Below are 25887 nucleotides of genomic sequence, written 5' to 3'. Positions count from 1 at the left end.
AAGTCGGGAATAAGGGCTGGTCAGTGCATAACGTTGACACCGTTCTGCTGTAGAAAGTCCCGAGTAAATCTGGCTGTGTGGACACGGGCGTTGTCATGCTGGAAAACGTTGTTTCGATGACGTGGGGTCTGAGAGCTTGATCGATATAGAGGACTGCTGTGATGCCAGCTCCTCCCCCTGGACCAAGATTTTGGAACAACACAGAACCCACTCTCTAGTTCAGGCCGATTCCACTCCAAACCATTATGCTTGGACCTCCCCATGAGTCTCGTTCCATGACACATTGGTCAGAATAACGCTGGTAACGTCGACGCCATATTCTGGTCCTGCCATCTGCAGTTGATACGCAATACCGAGGGGTGGGGATCGGTCCACGTTAAGGTATACAGCAATGGATGTTCTCTGGTGAGACGTCGGCGCACTGTATCGGTACTGATGGGTCTTCCGTGTGTTCCCACTGTCTGACGTGTTGTCTCAGATGCCTGTGTGAAGGGATTATGCACGTGCTGTTGCACAACATGGCGGTCTTGTCGCCTTGGTCTACGCCCGAAATCGTTGCTGAAGCCTGTAGATGGTCCACACATGTGATTGGCAACGGCTTGGGCAGAGTGGCCAGCGTCGAGTCTTCCAAGCGCCTGATTCCCCTGAGCTGTCGTGAGTCGTGGCATGCTGCTGACGTAGTGTGAATGATTCAACCAGGTAGGGGTGCATTTTATAGGGCTGACCCCGGTGAACAGCACGTGCAGCATAAGTTATATGAAAATCATGGAGAACACATTACCATCTCAGAAGTCAGATTGCGTTTTTGAGAACATTTCCTGGGTTCAATTCTGTGTTTGGGAAGGAGTCCTATTGCTCATGTAAAGTTATAGATGTGGTCACAAATATACAATAAAAACATTTGGCAAGTTTTAGACGTTTCTTTTGCTACTCAGTAAATATTCTTGTTCTCTCATGATTTATATTTTAAATATTAAAGATACATTATGGGAGATTAGGTAAAGAGCTGGCAGGTCTCACTATAATAGGTTAAAAGTAGATAATGTAAAGGGTATTGATTCACTGTGAACCGAGAATTTAGCGATTGAAGTTTAGGCCGATCCTCAATACTAAAGTCGGTTCCCGCCCGATGTATCCGCCGCGGCAGCAGATCTGATTCAAATCCAGTAAGTATCATAGGTTAGCTATAACATCGAGAGTTGATATGGTCTGGATAAGTTAATTAATGTCTTAATTAATAATTTCGATAACATTTCAGACCTATGTTTAATATACATTAAATTTTATGTTATTTGATTTTAATTATATTGACTGTGTCACATGTTTGTATTGATGTATTTTAATATATTAATGTGATATTATTTAATTTGTCCCGTATACGTCAACATATGTTTGGCGCCATAAAACCACATTTCATTTTATTTCGCCTAACCAACATGAGTTGACAATTTAGAAGATGTACTAGTCATGTTAGATTTATGCCCCCATCCCAGACAGACAGACAGAAATGGGGTTTAACGTCCACTCGACACAAACTAGGTCATTTCGGGACTAACCCCCATCCCACATCTCTACGGGTAGCTATGTGTTTAATTAAGACACGATCAACTTTCTCCTTATTTGTTGGCAAATTACTGCCCCGATCTTCCAACTTAGCTCCGATTTGTGTATGTGACTCGGGTATCATGCGCTACCAACAATTTCAACGCGAAATTTACCCGGGCTTCAAAGACTCCGCCACCTCTTTTCCAGGCTAACCCGCCCACCCCTTTCGTCTTCGCTATATTCCGTTGCGGACATCATGGTCCGCTGTCGCGACCTACCATTGGTAATAATCAGACTATTTTTCTATCGTATTTGATTCATGGCCAAACACGCTATTTGATTGGCTCCACAGCGGACTGCTATACGAAACTGTTTGTAGTAATACATAATGAAGGTTATAACCTGACCATTATCGACTCCGTCACAGATTTAAATAGGTTCTATCATATTGTAATGCACTTATTGGCGAACTATGACCAAGGGCCGGTTATACAGTAGTACTACATAGTATCATGATAGTTATAGCCTGACTATTACCAAGGCTCGAAAATACATTGCAACAATCATACATATACGATAGTAATAGCCTGACTATGACTCCATCATGCAGTCATGCTTGCCATAGTTATAGTCCGACTATTACCAAACCGGCCAAACTATGCTACATAAGTCGAAACTGACCAAATGGGTTGTGTATATATGTCATAGTTTAATTATAATCAAATCATTACATAGCGTCATAATTTTCGAGTTGATGGATAGTTGTTTACATTTACACTCTAACAATTAATGAAGATGTTCACTTGATGAGACGTGGCCTTTCATGTAGCCAATGAACAGATGTCTCGGTGGTTTAAAATGTTTTTTTAGCTGTGCTACAATTAGACTTCAAATGGAACAGATGACTGACGACGAAATGATAAGATCTCCGTGGAATTTTGGTCCATAATAATTAAAAATAGAGGTCCATAATAATTAAAAACCAGAATTGTGGTGTAGGTCCATGAAAATTAAAAACCGGAATAGTGATGGAGGTCCACAATAATTAAAAACCGGAATTGTGATGTAGGTACATAAAAATAAAACCAGAATTGTTATGTAGGTCCATAATAATTAAAAACCGGAATTGTCATTGAGGTCCATAAAAAAATTAAACACCGAAATTGTAATGTAGGTCCATGAAAATTAAAAGCTGGAACTTGTATGTAGGTCCAATATAATTAACAGATGCCTTGATTTAACAAACCACAGTTGCTGCAGTAATGTTTTCAATTTAAAGTACGCCCATAAAAAATTCAAACCCGGAATTTTAATAGATTGTATAAACATCATTGGTTGACTGAAGACGTGGATTGATCGCGGCATTTTACTGAATGACCAAGACTAAATTCTGGTCTGGACCCACTAATCAAATACCAAATTCTTGCAAATAATACCACAGCAGTAGTGGGGCGATGGGAAGCTTGGATCACTAAATAGCTGTCTGTAGTAATTTAGCTTCGCCCCTTTTCACCGGATTACTTTCCTGTAACTGTATGATCTGCGGATCGGGGGGTGTGGTTGTTCTATTTGCACACGAGTGTTTGATCTTAAGGCGAAACTCACAAACGTAATCACGCAGTCTTCTTCTAAAACACCCGGAACATACAAAATACAAAAATCCCTTCACAGCAAAATTTAGCAAATATGGAATACGACATAACATTAGCCATTTGTGGATCTCCATATGTGATACACCTTCGTCGAATCGCCTTAACGTTCTGATTACGTTCTGTGGTATATTAAACAATAGCGTAATGATTATTACCGGACACAGGACACGCGTTATTCGTGTCGGCGGATGTGACGTCTGTCGACCAGCACGACGTCGAGATTCAGAACGAGGGCAAATCTCAGCAGAAGCCGATATTCTGTAATATTCACAGCTCCGTATTAATATCAACACAATAAGGATCGTAATGATGACATAAGGGATAACAGCAACGAACACCGTATCTATTCTATCCAAATTGTGATAATGTCCTTCAAAAACTAAAAACGGTACACAATATTGACCATAAACTCCATCCGTGCCGTAAAAGTAAGTCACATATGAATAGCAAACGACGGCCATTGCGGCAAGGCCGACTATCACAATTTTAGCCCGGAACACAGTGCACATCGAAGACTTTCTTAAAGGCATGTACAAGGAAATAAACCGATCGACCACCAGTGCAACCATGTACCAAATACACAAAAAGGTAAAAGCATAGTTTAAAAACGTCACGACTTGACAAACACCAACGTAAGTGATGATTGGTTGGTTGTAGTACATCTGCAACGGCGTGAAGAAAAATGTCCACAAAAATCCAGTATCCGTGATAGCAATGGCTGCAAGGTATCGCACCGAGGACACTTTCTTTACCCGTGTCTTGGTAAACACAAGGTAACTTAAGATATTCCCAATGGAACCAAGAACAACAATAATTGGAACACTATAATAGTTGAACAAGTCAATAGCTTGGACCAATCTGGGGATCGGCGGCCGCGGCGGATACATCGGGCGTGAACGAGTGAAGTTATAATTCCCGCCATATCGATAATCCGTCCAGATAGTGGATGTGTTGGTGGCATTTAATTGAACGGAGTTGAAATATTCAGCATCATAATCCTCTTGATGTATGGATGTCATGGTCATTTTAGCTTAATACCACATAATGTTATATAAACCAATGGGCAAAGTTGATTTCACAGAACAACATCGGATGAAAAACTCTATTCCATTATTCCAAAGCACCCCAACTGTTCACCCTAAAAATATAAGGAATATACATCATTACTATAATGGTGATAAATGTGTGAATTGTTTGTATTTCAATCATTCATTATTCATTCATTCAATTAACCATTTCTGTTATTCTTATGTTTCTATTAACCCTTGGTTATTAATTAGAAGATTAGCTACTAATCTAATGGCATACGGTTAACAGCTGACACATTATTGGGTTGAATTGCTCTCTTATTGTTTAATTTTATTGTAATGTCTTTTATAATTTAATCCTTCCCTTCAATTGTTAGTAACTTGTTACTAATTGTTAATTCCTAAGATGCCATTTTATTATTCTCAGCTGTCAAGTACCATTGCTACATATAATAAACAAAGTCTCGATTATTCATTTCTATGTTAAATTATTAAAAGACGATTGTGTTTTAATTCTGTAATATTCACCACCAACATTAATAACTATTAATTGGGCATTTTTAATCCTTTTGGCACCGACACCCTAAACGACGAAGGTGTGTATACCAGTCTACCCCCAGGGTAAAAATGGACTAAAAATTTTATTTTCTAACTTTTATGAACCCTTAGGTATATCGGCCGCCACAGGTACCTGTTCGTTACTGAATAACCAAATACACCGGCTGCCCGGTACTCAAGCCAAGGGTCACCCGGGCCGTCTTTCAGCCGCTCAGGTCTAAGGGGGCTCAAACCCAGAGACTAAGTAAAAAGTTAATTCATATTTGAATGGTGTATCAAAGAATAAGTACTATGAATTATATATTTAAAAAGTCTTCAGCTAACACACTGTGTATATATTTGTAGTAAACACGCTTAGATTTATAATAATCGGAAACACTGTACTGTATACCAGAACTGGCCGGTCGATAAAAAGATTTAGACAGTGGGCTACCATTTAGCCAAGGAGCTTATAAATCTTAATTCGGTTAGAAGTAAGAAATCCCAAATGTTCAAGAGAATGTCAACAAAGAACATTGTCAAACCCGACGTGGTTACCCCTTAGCAGTGGTGCAGGACGGAGGTCCCGACAAGTAACATTGCAGTGCACCCAAAATAACCCTCGACAGTATAAATTCAAAATAAGAGTAGGTAGTAGTACCGCTGTCCAGCAAACATTTCCCTTATAGCACAGTGCTTAAACAGTAAGACGTTAAACCCCATTTGGTTTCATTGATAGTCAAAAATAAAACCACCGCGCCCCTAAATGACATCGCGAGAACATTGCAGAATACAATTTCCCTTTATGAATAGTAAGAATATACCGTTATTGTCGTAATTACATTATAACGTAACTCTGCACTGGATTGGGCCCAACTTTTAAAGTAGTTGCCCAACTGCCGGTCATCAAGCAATACGACGAGTATAATCTCATCCGTACTAAGGATGTCTCTCATTACCTGACAGCTAAATCAAAAAAGTACCCGAAATCACTTGGCAAATTATGGACGGTTGTCTCAAACAAACGACGCACGGATTTGAACCAAGGGAATAGAGGAACGTAACCAAGTACGTGGCAGCCCACGAAACGCCCTCCTGGTTGATATAATGTCAGTGTATAATATGAAATCTCATTGACTATAATGGAACGGTTTTTAATGCTTTGTCAACAGAATACTGCGGTCAGTTTGAGACACGAGTAAATGTTACCTGTGCTAGTGAGCCAGGAGATTTTTTCGGAACAGCAAATTTTTATAGGTACGTGCGTGAGGCGGTGTTAAGTGTTGAATTATATCTGCCAGGGGCTCCTTTAAGGGCATGTTAATATATACACACGTGAACTTCATCTCTCAAGTACCACCCTTAGCCTAACGGAAGGCCGAGCTAGACAAATCTGAAAGAATTTGTTTTATAACCAAATGAGCAATAAAGGTAAACATACCTGAATAGTCCATTTCCGAACAATTATCCATGTATGTAAATGGAATCGCCCAGTGACACACCGTAAGCAAACAAACTACAAAGTAATAAAGTGGCACTTGAGAATATAGCCTTTCAGACTGCACAAAAAGATCTACCAGTGGTAAAACTCTTAATGGATGGTATCCGCTAGCATTGTCTCAACCTATTCGGTGAAAAATAATTCAATTTCCTCGTAACAATGGTTTCAACGATGTTGATAAATTCAAGGGTTTTCTTTTACCTATTGTTCATCTGTAAAATACAAATTTGCTAGAAGAAAAAAAAATCGAATTTGTTTATTGATCTTATGTCACAAGGGGTTCAGGAACAATGAAATACTTTCTCCGCCTCCGCCATAAATATCCAGCTAGATGCGTGTTGACAATGTAGGGCCCCCGCTGAAAGTTATATGTCTGGTTAGACTTTTATTACAATAATTAAATAACACCACGAACAAAAAGTCGGATCAGATAAAACTGACCTAACAGACTTACTCCTCCGACATATTGGTAATGATTATTTGTCGCACCAATCAACTAACCTCGATGAAGAATATACATACCAGTAAAAATAATTTCAGTTTCGCAAATTCAACTAATCTCCTAATTACCAAGTCGCGATTATATTAATTCCTCTTGTGTCCTTCAGGTCAGTGACTACTCAGTATATCCGTTATCCTTCAACATAGGCTTCCTCTACAATCATCTCAACCTGTTTAGACCGTAAACCAATCTCGTCACTAACCACCGCGCTTTATCCAATATAATACAGGCGAAGCCAGGAAGCGAATGGCAGTTTCATTCCGATCTGAAATTAAAGAGTCGAACATTAGACAACGACAAGTACAAAAGATTTGTGGTATAATTGATCTGTATTGATATTCTGTTATTTTGATACAGATTCACCTTTTACAAGATCTACCCTAATATAATGGTACTTTTCCAAATTAAGTGCGGCTGTGGTGGATTTATAATAACATCCTTTATTCAGTTTAAACGATATAATAAGGATATTAAGTATCTTATGGTGTTCAGGAAGGAATATACGTATGCCTCAGTAGCGCGTTATACCCGACACTGTGTAGCTAGCGATTTGAAATTACAATTCCGGACCAAGTTCTACATGAATACAATATAATATACACACAACAATATAGTGCGTATGTTTATAAGTTGGAATATAGAGTGTTTCCTAATGAGGGGGTAGGGTAACGTTCAGTATATAATATACACACAACAATATAATGCGTATGTTTATAAGTTGGAATATATAGAGTGTTTCATAATGAGGGGGTAGGGAACGTTCAGTATATAATACACAAGTTTATAAGTTGGAATATATAGAGTGTTTCATAATGAGGGGGTGGGTTAACGTTCAGTCTACATATTATAGTAGTTCTTTTATCAATAATTTCCTTTACTTGGTGGTCCCTTAGCTACTGTAATATGTAGCTGGTTAGACAGACAGTCTTACTCCTTGTGCAGCTTGTCGAAGAAACGACAAGTTTTGTTCACCTTTTAAGCACTTACACTCATACATTATTTTCTCCTCGGATTTAGGCCAGTGGATGCGAAGATTAATAAGAGCAGGCCATGGCGCCAATGTTAGGACAAAATTTCCCTCATATCACACTGCAAGTCGTATGCCTGTGTTCATTAGCCCAGGACCTTAACCCCTATTTCATTCCAATTCCCTTCATCTCTTTAACATTGCGATGGCTTGTCCGGAAGCCGACGCTTATACATCTAATAATTACTAGTGATGTACTTTTGTGTGAATAATACCCGACCAAACGGTAAGCTATTATATCTCTTTCTGATTGAAACTTAGTTACCTTGAACAAGCCCAGCCATTCTATCTTAGACGTTATGATGTTTTGCGCAACAGACACGTAATGTAGTGAAATTATTTAAGTTACATCTCTTCGCCGGAGTTGAAATGTCATTTTCATGTTTACATTCAAAAGGACGAATGTCCGAGATATATATATTAGAATAGTTGATTAAAGCTGCTCTAGAGCCGCTATCGCGATGAAAACGTTAGCATATAAACGTAGTTCTGTTTGAGAAACAAAGCCCATCAGAACATTTTGTCTAGTATTATTCCACTATCAATTATGATTGACGATCCTATATGATTCATCATGTATTCTGGGAAGAGAAAGCTTACCCTACCTGGTGTGCGGTACGGGTACCACTGTCAGCTAATGTAAGATTGTAACCGCGGTACACTGAGACGAGTCGTTGAGCTTTTATTCTTTGAACACTAGCTGCCTTGGGATATTCCTGAAGAACTATTATTCTGAGAGATCTTCAGAGACCCCATTCCCGTCACGAAACCGTGTCATTTGTATAATTTCATTATGCTAAAATAGACAGCGGCATTTAATCCATAATCACCCGTTTGACTTATCTTGGCCAGTAGGGATGAAATAATGAGAATTATACAAGAATTGGTTTCATTTAATTTAACTGGTTAGGTATATCACCATATCCTAAAACGTTTTAATGGTAATAACAGTAGGACCGCACCGCGCATAAACCTGTAAGACAAATCCACTGAGAATACACACGCTATTATACGTGAGTAAAAGCGATGGGGACGGCAACACTACCTCAGATGAGTTGCTGAGACTGGGCAGACCGGTAGATTAAAGGCGGATAGAGTAAACATGAATAGATATTTCAAAAATCCCCGCTCAACAGTATTACAAAACAGATTTTACGTTGAATACGTTGTATTCATCGTAACATTTCGGGTTACAAACAATACACGTATATATATATCAAATCAAGTGGCTACATCCGTGGAGGTGTGGTGGTTTTTGGGGTGGGGATGGTGGCCTCCGTAAGGGTCCACTGTGCCAAGGCAAACGATCCAGAATAAAGGGAATCTTCCCAAATGTTTATTATTCAGATGTGGTCATGATTGGTTATGTGCTACAAGAAATCAGCTTATAATGTCAGCACATAAAACAGAACGACTTATAACTATTCAGTTTAGAAAAATCAGGCAAGCAAACAAATTACAGTATCTGCTTCACTCGTGTTTACCAGCAGTAACTGACAGATTTGTGTGACATTCATCATACAATCTAATTGGTTAATTTCCGACTGGAATCAAATCACCCGAATAAGACAATATAGTTGACATTGACTGGTATGAAAATTATTTAAGTTTCGATTTCACAAAGAGCCAACGTTCATTTATATCCAGACAGTAAAGGTTTGCTACTAAAATGTCTTTGATATTACCAAAACTGGCCCAGCGTCATATAACTTGAGCACTGGGATACGAGGGCTGGCTGAAAAGTTCTAAGCCTAAAAATGAGTTAGGTTGAAACACACTTGTGACGCCAACAAGTACAATCATTGAATGAATCATAGACATAGTGTTATTATTGGCTTCGTACCAGACCATCTTCTAAACCTACCCATTGAAATCATCAGAAATGGACAAAACTGACTATAGGGCAGCCATCAAGTACTGCAACTGAAAGAACTAACTCCAACACAGATACATGCCAACATGGTTTCCCCTTTAGGCGATGATGTCCCTCCCTCTTGCGCAGTAAAGAAGTGGGATGCGGAATTTAAGCGTGGCCGAAGGAACCTTGACGATGACTCGCCTCCATCAAAAGCAACCGTTCACGATAACATTATCCGGGTGCATGACATATGGCTGATCGGCGATTGACCACTCGACATATTACCAGTGTGTGCATCTCTCATGAGAGGGTTCGGCACACTATCGCCAAATGGGGTTGGAATGACAAAAGTTTCTGCAAGATGGGTGTCATGCAAAGCTATGGGTGTCAAAACTCTTGACTGCGGATAAGAAATGTCAGATTCTTGACGTCCCGTGACAATCTGCACCGTTTTGAAGCAGATCCCATAATGTTTTGGCCAGAATTGGCCCCGTTAGACTTCCAACTGTTTCCAAAAAGAAACTAACCGGTCGTCATTTTCCTAGTAATGACGACGTCATGTCAGCTGTGAACGACTTTGGCAAAGTCGCAATCTTACGTTCAAAATAATGTGTACCGGTACGCGTTTTCTCTATAAAACACATTAAGCACCAAGTGCGATAATGAAGATGGGCGTACGAAATGCAATGTTCTATGAGGGAAATGCTACTTTGGCAGAGGCGCCGCGGCCTACTCTATTTCGTTTACCATGAAAGACAACACAATGTTTTCTTGCCAGGCCCTCGGTTCTTTGCCGAGGCTATATGATGCAATGGAATTGATTCAGTATTTAAATGACACAAAGACATTTTACAATAACCATTATTAGATGAGCGTTTGAATTATTGTTTTGCTGGGAACGTATATCAGTATATAAAGTGAAGTTGCGGCGAGATGGATAGTTATTAGATGTGCCTAAATCTTCGACATATGTAATATACAATAAATACATGTTACATGTACTAGCAAACACCTGCAACTGTTGTATAAGTTCAATTACAACCGAACCCAGATTCAGAGAAGACAATTCATTATCCTGTTACGTTATTTGCAGCAAGTAAACAACAACTCCGATGTCTCAATTTATTATACATCGTCCTAAACCAGAACGCTTAAGTAAAGTTAAGTGAAGGGAACTGATTAAATCATTTTACGGCTCCAGCTGGGAGAAGATCCTGTTACTGTGAAATAATTACTATTAATGGCCTTGTTTAACGCGGAAACGAACGAACGAACAATTACTTAGCCATTTAATTGGACTAGGGCAAAATTGTACATATTCCGCATTATACTTGAAGCATTCATAAGCTATGTTCACACTGATTGGTTTATCTCGGATTAAAAGCCGTGCGTCATATTACAGCTTATTTGGATTGAATTCAAATTGAAACGCGCCACATTGAATGCGCATAACTAGCCCGTCATTCGTTTTCGTGATCTTCTGTTGCTAGTGCTTAATTGCTTGAGGCGAGCAAGGATATATCAGCCACGTCGGGTCTCGCATCTTCGGCATCTTGCCATTGAGCGTCGGGCACGATTTCCTCTGCACACGAATCGAAGTATGTAGATGAACTTAACTCTCTACTAGCGAAGATACATTTTATAATTAAAATTCTTTTAGCACTAAACATGCATAATGGAAAGCAGTATATTTTGTTGTCAATCTCACCCAACCTCATACAATACATGCTGGGGACTAAACTCTACTAGACCCAAGACGTCTGGAGTTGGCCTGATTGACCCTAAGGTCCAGGCTTAAATGATCAGCCGTCATCTGAACATACCATATCTTTGTATTTGGATTTTTAACTGGTTATGTTACCACAGTATATGTATCGGGTGGGGCTCCGGCTATGTAGTCTTTGCCTCAACTGATTTGTGTTCGCAAAATTAATTTTTATTTATTTGCAAAATATTGGCCTCGGAAAATAGACACGTTTCCCTCCAAGCAATTAACGGAAGTAGTTGTGAACATGCAAAGTTATTCGGTTCCGGTAAACCCGTTGGTCTGAATCGCAAGCGCGCCACACTCAAACTTTGATTGCGGATAACCCGATTTGGAATAGTTGTTCCAGACTGAATTCAGAAAAATATACGGACTCGTTATTTCAGATTCAGTTCGGTTTTTAGCGAATTGAGTGTGACGGAATAAGACCTTATTCTGAATTCAATTCGGATTAAACTCCAAGTGTGAACGCACATATAGCCTTAGACAAGATTTATTTTGCCATACTACACGGTAGAGACTTGTGTAATCGCGAAAGAGTCTCGTCACAGAAATACGAGATAGACATATAACATTTATACAAATTCGTTTGAAGAAAAACACACGCGTCGTTACAAAATTAAATAATTAAGGAGACTTCCTTGTAAATGGACACATCATTAATGTTAGATTACATGCCCTATACATTATTTTCCGGAGATAGATATTATGAAGTGGCCAGATATATTACCACATTTGATAGAGTTAAATCTGTCTATTTTATAGGCTTTAAATGTAACATAAATTATTATTTAGACATTTAGTCGCACAACAAGCTATAATCAACGTTCTGTATCAAATACCTGAGATATTGTGTGGATTATACATGGACAATGTCTGCTATAATATCTTATTCGTTAATATGTACGTCACTCACGGAGACTGCCAACCGAATATTTAGAAATCGAGAATGTGTTTAATACTGGTTTTAATGGTACAATTTCCTGCACAAAACTTCAAACATTCATAACTTCGCTCCACAAAAACTAATTTGACTGACATTGTGAATATATCTATTCTTCATTATCTATTTTGAAACTATCATAGCAAGAACGACCAGGCCATTTTCTGAGTTTTGCATAATGTATATTTAACGAGAATTCATTTTTAATGGACATGTCACTTTTGTTTGATTATATTTCATCACCTTCATTATTCAGGTTGAAAGAGACAAATATGACGTTAAAATCCATTTCATTCCATCGGGGTATCGATATAAAGTAAATTGATCGTCCTATTGATTATTACAATACAGCTGAGAAGATATAGTTACATGTATTTACTATCGGGTTCAGTCCACTACGTAGACTAATCTGAATTGAATTTATTACATCCAATAATATAATGTGTTGTAGTGGTTTGATTTTAAGCATATTGGAATTTAAGTCCATACGCTATATAGAAATAGTGCGCAATTGGGAAATGGATTTCAACATTTTCCATGTCGTATGTAATTTTAAGAGAAACTATGTAAAGTAAATCCTAAATATTACCGACCGGAAGAATATCGATGTACAATACGTGATATAAGCATCGTGTTGTGTGCTGACAACTAAGCAAAATAAACAAATGTAAGCGAATATAAACAACTGCAAACGAAACAAACAAATGTAAACAACTGACTGGAGACATCACGAGATTGAAAAAAAACCTCAGATGCGTCAACCTACGCTACATTGATATAGTGGGCAATCGGGAACTGGTTTTCAACATGTATGATAACTGACAAGGGCCAAATGTAAATCGAATCTTTTGCTGGTCTGATTCTGTTAGGGATGGAAGTGACTGGCCGGAAATAAATTGAAGTAAAAAAAAAAACAAAACTCGAAAGTAAACGAAGTAGAGCTCGAGGACATCACAATAAGAATCAGAGTAAAATAATGTTCGGTGTTCTGGAAAATGTAATAATCTGCCCCGTAAGCAACAACGACCAATAAGCGGAAACATTGTATTAGCTACGTATATCTTCCATGACATCTAAGCACCGGCGGAGGTTTTTTGATAAAGGAGTGCGTTTGAATATTCTGTATTTATCTATTTAAGGAAATCAATTACAAGATGATAAAAGAGTAAATTCCACAGTTACTGTACACTGATTAAAGCTATACTCTTCACTGATGACTAGCCCGAGACATCTTCAGTATAGCATCCTATGATATGTAATACGGTTGTAAAAAAATAAATTAAAATTCTTGTTGAACACTGAATCTGAATACCGTTACTTTCCGCCAAGGACAGCTTTGTATAGCAAAAGGAATGGAATACAAGATCGGTACTTTTTATTGCGTTGGTAAAAGATGAAACCTCATTCCTTGCTTAAAATTTGTGGGGGGGAAGGAATTTTTAGTGAGCAGAAATTTGCCCATGTATCTGTTATCACCCGTCACTTCAGCCAGCTTTATAGAGGGATAACTCGTGTTTTCCGTTTGCGTTCGTCACTTCCTATTGTTGAAACATTGATTACTCATCTATCGTAGCAATGATATCTGTGAAAAAATAATATTTGGAACGTGTTTAACCAGTTCTATCACATATGTGATAATGACTAGCACCAATATTTCCCTTAACATCCCACTGTTCTGCACTGACTGGACCAATGAATGCACGGGCGGTTGTAAAAGACTAGATAACATTAATTTGATACTGAAATTAAGCCGAACTCCCTTGAGATTTGTACATTTTGTGAGAGACAAAACTACCGACCAATATACTATAATACCATCTATAGTAAAAACAATACAATCCATTGACAGAACAAACCTACCCGCCATTAAAACATAGTTAGACAGTAGTCCTTTGTTGTTTTAGGCCATTATTTCAAAGAATGTACTGTTTTTGTGAACACCTACTCACAACTTCCAAAAACTGTACTTTCTTTGACCTAAGAATGTACAGTTTTTGGAAAAAATAGTACATTATTAAACTTAAGAAAGAACAGATTTTCAGATAACTAGAACAAACGTATTTATTGCAATTTTTGAAGCAATACTACAGTCAAATGAATCAAAATTTCATGGACAAGTTCATTCCTGGCATTGAAAGTTTGAACTCTCTGAGTTCCTTATGTTCTTTGTCACTGGTTTCCTCATTAACGCAACGTTCTTGCTTAAATTTAGTTGGGCTTGTATCCACCAATTCTTCCAATTTATGTTTTTTGGAACCACTATGCAATACTGAACTCACAGAGGCTTGCTGACCATCACTTGTTCTTTTATATGCTCGTACATCATTAGATCGGTGTCCAGTCTTTTCAGTGATCATTTGCTCGTCCACTCCAGCTTGATATAAACGAGTAGCAGCTGTGGCACGAAGGGAATGATTAGTAAAGTTTTTCAATTATACCAGCCGACTGACATAAACGTTTAACAGTGGACTGTATGGTATGAATTCCTACAGGAGAATCACAGTACCAAACATCAGAGCATGGCATCTTCTTGGGACGCAGATAAAATGCATCTACTGTACCGTTTTTGGACGCAGAGCTATATACTTTTCATATAATCTAACTGGACATCTTAATGGGTTAGAATTTTCATAAGCTCTTGTCATTTTAGGACTGACTTTCCTGTGATCTAAACCACCTTGGTTTGTCTTTGAAACATCTTCTATGAACTGCAGATATTTTTTACCTTCTAAGTCATACACAACAGACAATTGAGTGTTCATACCAAACCTTAAATTCCTGTGTTCTTGAGCAGCTCGCAGTGCAAAATGTAATCCAAACAAGAAAACAAGAGTATCCAATAACTGCTGTGGGTTACGTTCACCTAACAAGCCTTTACTCCATAAAATCTCTTCTTGTTCTATTGTAATAATTTCTGACTTCTTGGTATTAATACCCAGTCCAAGTCTCGACAACTCCTTCATTTTACTGTTCAGAACACTTCTTAAACCCTGATATTCTTGATCATCCATAAAGGCTATTAAACGTCCATTCTGACGAAGGTAGTGCTGTATAGATATAATAATCTCATACAAAGTATTTGGTTTATAATTATCACCGGATTCCTTACGCACTTCAGCTATAAAAAAGGAAAGTGCCTCATTCAATTCTTGACTGGAAAGATTTAATAAACCTTTTTCTTCAGAGTTATTATTGTTTCTGTGTTTCTTCCACATACTAAACAAATTAACTGCCCATCTAGTTTTATTTTCAGTTTTAATACTAAGACCACTTTTAACCAAATTCTTTAGATCAGAATCGTCCAGGGGCTTGGAAAACCTCAGTGAAGTCTTGGCATTTTCTGGCAAATTTGGTGTTTGAAATCGCTTATATCAGAGTAGTTCAAATCAAAGTTTGGTAACTGTTTGGCTTCTTTTACATAATTTTCCTCCAAATTCAGAGCATCACTAAGAACAGTATCCGTTTCTAAATTATAATCATCTATTTCACAAGTCTTTGTTTGGGTAATAAATATTTCATCATCACTAGAACCTGACATCTTGACACTTGAAGCATCAACTACTCAATGAATGAATGCATGAATGTTTAAAAGTGTACATTCTTAAAGTAACAACTGTCTTAAAACAACATTCAGTAGTGAGCTGTGTGCATGCTCATTTAATGCAGATACTATGTTTTAAGACAGATAAAGGCCACAAACTGTACTTTCTGTCAACAGAAAAAACAACTGAGGGGTGTTAACCCCGAAGTTGTTTCTTCTGTTGACAGAAAGTACAGTTTTCGGCCTTTATCCCTTACATAAACTATTGCACCATCCATCGTAAAAACAATATCATCCATTGACAAAACAAAAGTAGGCTACCAACCGATTAACTATAATGCCATCTATCGTAAAAACGAAACAGAAAGTAAGTGCAATATTAGGTAGACTATATCAGAGGAATATTATGACAAGTTAAAAACGATAAACCAACTTTTCTATTTATAATTCGTGCCATTGGTTTCATAAAAGGTTTCATTGGCGTTTTTGGCATATTTTGGTTTTTGCATCTTCGACAATTTTGGTCCCGGTTTCTGTATTCAAGCGATGCAAAGCTGCAAATCATCTTTTATTTATAACCTAATCAGATCCGTCAAATGACATTTATGGTCCTTTGGGGTCTAGTACGAAGACGCCGTAAAAACTCCTAGATGACAGTTATGGATCCTTTCATCAGATTGGAATCGAAAACACACTAGGAACACCCCCCCCCCCCCCGGATGTGATCTGGAACGAGACCACTCTTGTGTCCCTTTAAGACAGCTCAGTTTTAGGGTAGAAAATTCCCTTATTATTTTGCTTTTACTGAAAAAGAAGATATAAATCCTGTAAGAACCACCCACATTTTGTATATTACCTGCTACATTAAACAGATGTGTTATTTGAGACAATTAAAAGTCCTTCGAATGTATTTACATTTGTAATCAATTGCGAACGTTTGTAATATACTGCACACATATACACACACGATTGTCTATAATTATCTTTGATTATAAAGCTCAGTTGAAAATAGCTGTTATTAAAAGATGTCTAGGACTGAACTTATATTGATTATCCGTTATTATCTGTGATTCTGACTTCTTCAAAGAAATAACCGTTATTAAATGATATTTAACCTAGTAGGCTTATATCGCGATGACTTTTACTATATTTATTTTACTTGACTTTTTACTACATTGCACGAAAATGGTTATTTTTAAAAGGTTTGTTCTTCAATATGCTGAAATTTAGCACATAGCCGACCATGAGTCACACCAGTAACATGCGATTTTTGGGACATAGTCCCTTTTTTCGTGGATTCTTTCTATTATTGTTAGGTTGTTTTCATGTTGATGAAGTTTGTATCATTACAGGAATGGGTCTGTACAGTGCAGTAAACGCTTATAGCTAGCCCCGAATCCATTTGCATTCAAAACAAATTTATTCAAACAGGCTTTTACTGATTTTAAACATTTTACTGTTTTATATCATTTTACATTGTCATTTCTTTAACTGTTGTTTTGTGGTATATTATTATTAAGTGCATCTGAAAACTTCGGTGAAAGATGCGCTATATAAATGTATTAACCAAGAAGCTTGGTATTAACTCTTAAATGACCCAGTGGTTTGACGTCATAATTGTCAAAAGTGTTAAAAAGTCATATCAATATCATTAAAAAAAAACAACAACTGTAGATAAACCCTTTATGTAAATGGATGGAATAATCTAAATTTAATGCCGTTTTCATAAATATAATTCTAAACTAAAAATTAATTTCGACATTTCATGCAAAATTCATGTATATAATGATTATTTCTATTTTCTTTGTTGTTTTTTTTTGTTTGGCTGTTGTGAACTAAAAATCATTGATCATGAATCTTTTTTAATTTAAGTTTATTTAAAGGGGTTATATCGCTAGAATTTGGGACCTAGAAATTGACACAAATGGGTCGCAACGCATATAATCATGTAATATGAATGTATATAAACTGATTTACATTCAATCGTTTCCGTTTTTACTCTTAATTTCAAATCAATTATGTTCGGTGAAATACGCCAGACGTCTCAATCGAATGGCAATCTCTAGCGTCTGGTTATTCCAGTATACAGAGATAGTATTCATGATCTCCAAATAAGAATATGACGTCACCGTTTGACATGACTAAAAGTCATTGATCATGAATCTCTTTTAATTTAAGTTTATTTAAAGGAGCTAAATCGCTAATATTTGGGACCTAGAAATTGACACAAATGGGTCGCAACGCATATAACCATGTAAGATGAATGTATATAAACTGATTTACATTCAATCGTTTCCATTATTACTCTAATTTCAAATCAATTATGTTCGGCGAAATACGCCAGAAGTCTCAATCGAATGGCAATCTCTAGCGTCTGGTTATTCCAGTATACAGAGATAGTATTCATGCTCTCCAAATAAGAATATGACGTCACCGTTTGACATGACTCGTGGAATATGTCTAGCCTTGTTTTTTGAGTCCCTTGTTATAAATGGCGCTGAAACGCATTATTGTACACGATTCGTGTACCAAAGGTAACATGTTTATTTTGTCTTAATTATTGGTTATCAGAAGCCCATTTTTTCCCCGTAAGGTCACAACATCAATGTTGATTTAAATTGTCAAATAGATCGCGTTTTCATTGTCGAAGACTTTGGATGATATTGAGTTAGAGACTTAACTACGTTAATTAATCTAAATGTACAGGTTAAGCCTACTTCTATCACGTTCTAACGCAAAACTATAAATATCTACACCACCGATAAATCTAAATCACTGCCATTCAATAAAGATGGTATAGGCCTAGATATATGACCGTTTTATTATTATAATTTTTCAAAAAGAAACAGTAACATTTTTAACTGTCCAAATGTCAAACAGGAAATAAACAAATGAGAAAAAGCAGCCTGTTTATACGGGAAGTAACTTCCATTACCCTAGGAACGTTGCATTCGGCTAACTGATTTTGTCGATAAAAGTTGCGTAACGTTATAGTTGTCGACAAAAGCCGCCGTGAGTCAGTTAAGATTAAACAATAATAATTTCATTTCACTTTTAAATGTCAACAAGGAATAGAAGGCTAAATCACCAAAGATTTTTAGTAATGATAAAAAATGTAATAAAACGCTAACTCGTTTTACAGAAATACAAGAAAGAAATAAATCTACAAAAAAAAAACAAACAACAACCTGGGGGAAAAAACGACAACAAAGAAGTAAATCAAAGGAATAGAAAAGCCGGGTAATCGCACAGATTATAGAAGTTTCTAGAATTTTTATATTTTTTTAACACATTTCTGTCTGTATGAGTGGGAGGAACTAATGTAGACTCAACCAAAGGTTTAGAGACTAATGAATGATAAAACCATCTTCTGCTAGTGCGCATGTGACTAGAACCCTGCAGCAATAGGAAATGAAATGGCGTTTAAGCTATTACTTTTTTGCACCTACTAGGATAATGAAGACGGGCAGACGCCATGCAGTGTGCTATGGGCGAAATTTTACCCGGACAGCGACGCTAAGTGCTATTCTTATATCGAATTCCAACTGCCAAGTGATGTTTTACGAAACACGTCAATGTGTTTCCGGGACCTTGGTTTTTCGTCCCATCCGAACGACTATATATTAACCCTTGCCAGGATCTCTGTCCTGTATCACTGACTGGCGGGGGGGGGGGGTGCTTCTTTAGTGGTGTAATCGAACCCAGCACATGCTATATACCTATATACGCCAGACCAACGTCACACAGTGCAATCACCCACTCAGTCATGGAGTCACGGTGGCTCAATAAGTAACCAGCTGGCTCAATACCCAGGAGGTGCCTGATTCTAGTCTGTTGTTGGCCGATAAAGTTTATCTTTTGATTTCCTCATTGTTTTGATGTGTACACACACACACACACAAAATCCCTCCCTCACGCACTACACCACCACCCACAGGTTGGTGCGCACGTAAAATAACTGGAAATTTGAATTTGACCAAGAATAGGCGAAACGCAGATCTAATGGCAAAATTGTAACCGCCGTGATTAGTGTCAAAACCGAAATCAGATGGAGAGGGAGAAATGGGGTTTAACGTCCACACGACACAAATTAGGCCATTTCGGAGAAAACCCACTAGGTTGGACACGCGTCCCTACAAGCGGAGAATCGAAACCACGCCACTTGACTCAATGATAGACGTTATGATTTCACGCGAACATATTAAACCAATCGATACCCCACCCCCTCGAAATATAGATGCTTCTATGTTTACAGTAGATTAATACGTAATAAAAATACACCCAATTTAAAATCACTTTTAACATTTTTCATTCTGATATATAACAGATCCTGTTTTATTGACCAGTTCTTACCAGACTTAATGCTTAATTTTCCCCTACCCCCACTCTGTTAAAGGGACAATAACACTATTGCTGGCTTGACAGCTTCAGAAAATGAATAATAGCCTTATTCTAAGCACTAGATGTTTAAGTGTCCTACCTGTTATGTAAATTATCCATTACATCCTATTTTACTTGTCCAGAGGGTTCGAAAATATTTTTAAATCCAAGTCACATTTGAAATGGTTTACGTTAGGCCTTTCAAATTTTCCAATTTTTTAAATTAGGTGTGTTAAGATGGAATTTGTATCATCAATTAATTGGAATATTGTAATATAGTACGATTTGTTGACCAGAATACAGATTGGGACATATTATTCAGTTACAACAAGAGTGGTATTGAGCCTTTAATATTCTAATGATATTTTATACAAATCTTAATATATGTTTTTACACTTTTTACTTCGACACTGTATAAGGAGATTTTAAACCCTGTAATTTATTATTATAATTATTATCGGTTTATTAGATAATATAACTGATATAAATCCTAATGAAAGGGTTAAGTGTTATAGCCATATTACATAATTGGTTTATGAACATTTATTTCATTTCATTACTCCTGTATTGTACTATTGTTAGATTATTCCAGGGAGATCTATTAAATTAATGTTAAATTATGTTTTATATACTTTTATAACCTTTTGTTTATTATTTATAATTCATTGCCATGGAAATCTATTATTCCACGAAAATATAAACGTATTTTTTTGTATACATTATTAATATCTGAAGACACCTAGCTTATATGATTTGATGTATGTCAGAATGAAGTAAAGTGGTGAATTTTTTTTAACCTGGACGTATTTTTCTTTATTGATTTATTTATCTAGCGTAAACATGGACGTAATTGTACGTTATCTACTTTAATATATATAATGGTGTATACTAAGGAAAGATAAAAATAGCAGCTGCCTCGCATCACAAGCATCATGTCAAGTTTCGCAATTATCAGAAATTATTTTCCTTGGACTGTTTAGATGGCCAAGGCTAAGGCAGGAGACCACATGCTAGGAGAAATGACAGGATGACATCTTAAGGAGATTTTATCTGAAGAATAGCTAATAGCTATTGCTGGCTGCATGTCTATTCGTCCATAGAAAAGCAATTAAGATTATCCACACTTTGTGGCTCTTTCAAGTAAGTTAATTAGAGTATTAACAGGTCTTTAGTGGCTGTTAACGTGTTAAACGGCTTCTGCTATTGACTTACTCTTCATTGAATCCCATGTGTCAGTGTACTTTATTTACGTGCACGCTAACGAGAACACACGCAATCCTGAAAGGGGCACCAGCTCGTTTGGAATGTACCTACCAAACGGGAAACAGGGAATAAGCAGGAAACTGCCCAATAACTGTTCGGTGTACACTGCAGAGCTTGTGGCCATTCGTGACGCTATATCATGGATTTCCCATCAAAAGACTAGTAAGTTCGTCATTCCAAGCGACTCTCTGAGCAGTCTAATTTTAATCCAAAATGACAACTCGGACTCAAGACCAGAAGTCATTTTGGAAATCAGGCAGCTGTACCAGAGGGTTATAGAGAAGGGAAGCAAAGTAGAACTCGTGTGGATTCCATCACATGTCAACATAAGAGGAAACGAGGAGGCAGATCGACTCGCCAATGAAGGTCTCAAGTACACAGCACCACTCCGCACCATTGACTACAGCACCACGGAAATCTACAGTATGGTCAAAAGACAGGTCAATTCAATCTGGGAATTAAATCTCGTTGAACTTGACACATACAGATTCCGGCTGGATGACATGATCTACACAAAGACAACACTCAATCACCCTAGAAGAGATATGTGTAGACTTGTATCGAAGCTAAGGGTGAAAGAGCGGCTGCGAGACTACAAACACCAAGTCATCATCTGTGAGTGCGGAGAAGAATGTACCACCAACCATGTCCTGGTAGACTGCGAGGTATACGAGGAGGAGAGAAGGGAACTAGTGAGAACAATGGAGACCAACAACATACCATTCAACACTAAGAACCTACTCTTCCCGAGACCAGATCTGAAACTGCAAATCTTCAAACAAATCCACGCCCTAATGGACACAGTTGGACAAAGTAGAATAGTGAAGTAAGAGTGGGTCACGGTTAGACGGGCCCGGCATCTAAACACTAAACTACATAGGGGATTTATACCAAACTGGCAGGATAGTGGAGTAAGGGGGAGTCACGATCAGACGGACTCGGCATCTAAACACTATTCCACCAAAAACAGACACCATACTTACAGAATGGGATAGTGGAGTAAGGGGAGGTCATGATAAGACGGGCCTGGCACCTAAACACAAACCCCACAAAGATGACATCTACCAAACTAGCAGGATAGTGGAGTAAGGGGGAGTTACGGTCAGACGAACTCGGCACCTAAACACTATTCCGCAAATAAAACTGATACCAAACCCAGAGAGTGGGATAGTGGAGTAAGGGGAGGCCACGATAAGACGGGCCTCCACCTAAACACTAAAACGATGACATCTACCAATCCAGAAGCAGACGTAATCATCTACCAATCGATATGTTTTATATTAAATAAAGGGAAGAACTTCCCACTAAACCAAATCCATGGCCTAAGGCCAAATGGAAAGATTGCAAAATCATATTCTAAAAAACAGGAATCAGCTTCGGCTCTCCTATGTCTTGTCTGCGATATCACTTATGTGGAAGCAGACGTTAAACACCAAGAACGAACGAATGAGAACACACACGCCTTGTCTGCGATATCACCCTAGGTGGAAGCGGACGTAAAATCCCTACCAGACGAAAAAGAGTACAAGGATGGACCTTGGTTGTTCGCCCGTTCCGTAACCGCCGCCGATCGACCAGGAGCGGAATCGGGTATGGAACTGCAGGGATGGTTAGTGGGTCAGCCCCATACTCATTATATAAGCTCCCGTGTCTCCCGTATTATATTCGTATCTATTTCTAGAACACTTGGTAGTCGAACGGTAAGGGAAGTGGACTCTCGACTAAAATGTCCCGGGCTCAAATGCCAACGTATGCTACTAAAAAAACCTACTCACTTTTCTTCGCAATTTGTGTTTTACAGTGGTAAAATGTAACCTATTAATTTGTGTTGTGACATTAGTAAAATGTAACCTATTAATTTTTGTTATATGTTTTATAGTGGTAAAATGTATCCTACTAATTTGTTTTATATTGGTAAAATGTAACCTTCTAATTTGTGTTATATGTTTTATATTGGTAAAACGTAACCTCATAATGTGTGCTATATATTTCATATTGGTAAAAAGTAACATGGCATTTGGGCGATGCAATTTGTTACATTGTCATGTGTACATGGTAGAACGTGACACGTGGAAGTATGTTATATGGTGTCATTGGTAAAATGTAACCTTATAATTATGGAAGAGTATCGCTGCCAATATTAAATGTTCTGCTAAAATGACCTTTCGATTGAATATATGTAAAACGTACAATTTATAAAGTCCTAATACCGGTAATGATCAAGTCAAAATACCTCTAAGGCCAAAGTTAAATGGAAAACGTGATAATAAATGAGGTGCCGCACAGAGCAAATGTAAAATGTAATGAGTGAAAAGTAAAATGTTGATGTGTCAACCCCCCCCCCCCCACACACACACACACAAAAACTTCATTTTCCAATAAAACATTTATCTTGACACATTACATTTGACGTTTTGAATTTAACTTTTGCCATCCAGGTATTTTGACTTTATCATTACCTGTATTAGGACTTTGTACATATCATCAATCGAACAGACATTTTAGCAGAACATTTAATATTGGCAGCGATACCCTTCCATGAATAATTTTTGTTATATATTTTCATTATGTAAATTCATTATGTTATATAATTTCATTAGTTAAATGTAACCTGTCAGTGTGTATAATAGATTGGTTTTGAAGCCATCTAAGTTTTCTTTGCATATTTTTAGAAGACAACCCCGGGTTAATGGCCATAACACTTTTCATTAAATATAGAAGGGCATTACAAATAAAGCAGGCACTCTTGTACAAATTTGTGTAAGACAGGGTAAATTATACGAAATACAAAAAAAAAAAATCTGCTATTGATTTCTTTAATCTAACTCTACAATTAGGCCTAATTGCTACACATTTTGTTTTTCATCAAAAATCGTGTTCTCACTAGAACTAATGAGAAAAGCAGATCCACATTATTATAGAGGCGGATGTGTAAATATTTAATTGACTTCTATGGAATTCTATACAGCATAACATGTAATCTATTTTGTCGAATTTAAAATATAATATCTCCAAATGTGTTAAAATGAATAATAACATTATCTCATTGAAATTCAATACTCACAAGAGTTAATAAGGAAGGTGCATCCCCGTTATTAGAGAAGGATATTTAATTGACTACATTTGAATAACACACACGAGGGTCTAATATAGCATGACATTTAAGCTATTTTCAATAATTGCGCAATAATTATTGATATAAACCAATTTTTTAAATGTGTTAAAACCGGCAAATTGAGAATCACTAATGTACGAATTTATTTCAAATAAAATTCACCACACCGGTCCTTCGTTTATTACCGTGTTTCGGATCTTTGGTTGAAATACGTATTGTGTCTGTAAGTGTTTTTATTGTGGGGTTTTTTCCCGGGGGGGGGGGGGGAGAGTCAGAGTTTGCAGTCCAAACTGTACATGGTGCAAACATTCTGTCATGTATATGTGGTTGGCCTCCATGGATCTATTTTTAAATAAACAAACAGGAAGTGTTTTACGGCTGGGACAAAAATTAATCTCAGATTGCCTACATCTCGTTTATATCTCAACAGATCTTCGTCGGGTTTTCGTTTTTTGATTCTTTGGTCGAATCCCATATGGTCTCTCACTGAATGTTTTTCGAAGTTCGCTCGATTAGTTTTAGCATCAAAGATTTGCGAATGTTTTCTTCAGCATTTTTTCGATATTCAAGATGATGTATCTCCCTTAGTACTTGAGGTATCAAGTTGAAACTTGTTTGAAATAAGGAACACATTGATGTTTTCAAAATGCCATATTAAAATGTGGCGGATTTCGGAAATTACCGAAGCCTTCCCCTTTTTCCCGAACATGAATAATTCTCTCCATTTTAAAAAAGACTAAAATGACATATGGTGGTGTGAGCCCCAGATATTATCTTTCATTTTCAGAGACCTTGTTCGATAAAATTTTGATTTCGATTTTCAAAAACTTTTTTTTTTGTTTTGAACTTACTTCAAAAGACAACAATTCTTAGGGAGCCGATTTTGAATTTTAATTTCGTTTACTTCCGGTTTCACTTTTGATTTTGTTCGACTTTTCAACTTCTATCTGGTGAACTAACCTTTTAGTGACCCTTGACCCTCGGGTCTACTAACAATTAATATCAAAACGTTCGACCTTGAAGTATTTCTTCCGGTTTTATTAAGAGTTCAAAATGGCATTTTTTTTCCACTTGTTAGGAATTTGATCTTACTTTATAATGTATGATGTGACTTGATTGTTGACGTGACAAGGCGTGCTCTGATGTACCGAAACATGTCAGCACTACTTCGGAGTTCTACTAGCAGTTATTTCTAAAAAGCCACAGGCAAGTTTAGATGGGTAAAACTAG

General features: G+C 37.3%; 1 protein-coding gene across 1 annotated transcript in view; it reads right to left on the bottom strand.

Annotated features, from left to right (window-relative positions):
- Window positions 1–2202: 2202 nt before the first annotated feature.
- Window positions 2203–25887, bottom strand: part of LOC126811990 (olfactory receptor 51M1) — a 62318-nt gene continuing 38633 nt past the window's right edge. Inside the window, exons 2-4 of the mRNA XM_050538087.2 lie at window positions 6786–7030; window positions 6204–6278; window positions 2203–4335 (exon numbers count right to left, since the gene is read on the bottom strand). Of these exons, the coding sequence (XP_050394044.1) occupies window positions 3017–4222 (1206 nt within the window). The 5' untranslated portion in view covers window positions 4223–4335; window positions 6204–6278; window positions 6786–7030 and the 3' untranslated portion in view covers window positions 2203–3016. The remainder of the gene's footprint in view (window positions 4336–6203; window positions 6279–6785; window positions 7031–25887) is intronic.

Source organism: Patella vulgata, chromosome 2, assembly GCF_932274485.2.
Source record: "Patella vulgata chromosome 2, xgPatVulg1.2, whole genome shotgun sequence".
NCBI lineage: Eukaryota > Metazoa > Mollusca > Gastropoda > Patellidae > Patella > Patella vulgata.
Note: the sequence above shows the minus strand (reverse complement) of the source record. Positions and strands in the feature narration are given on the sequence as shown.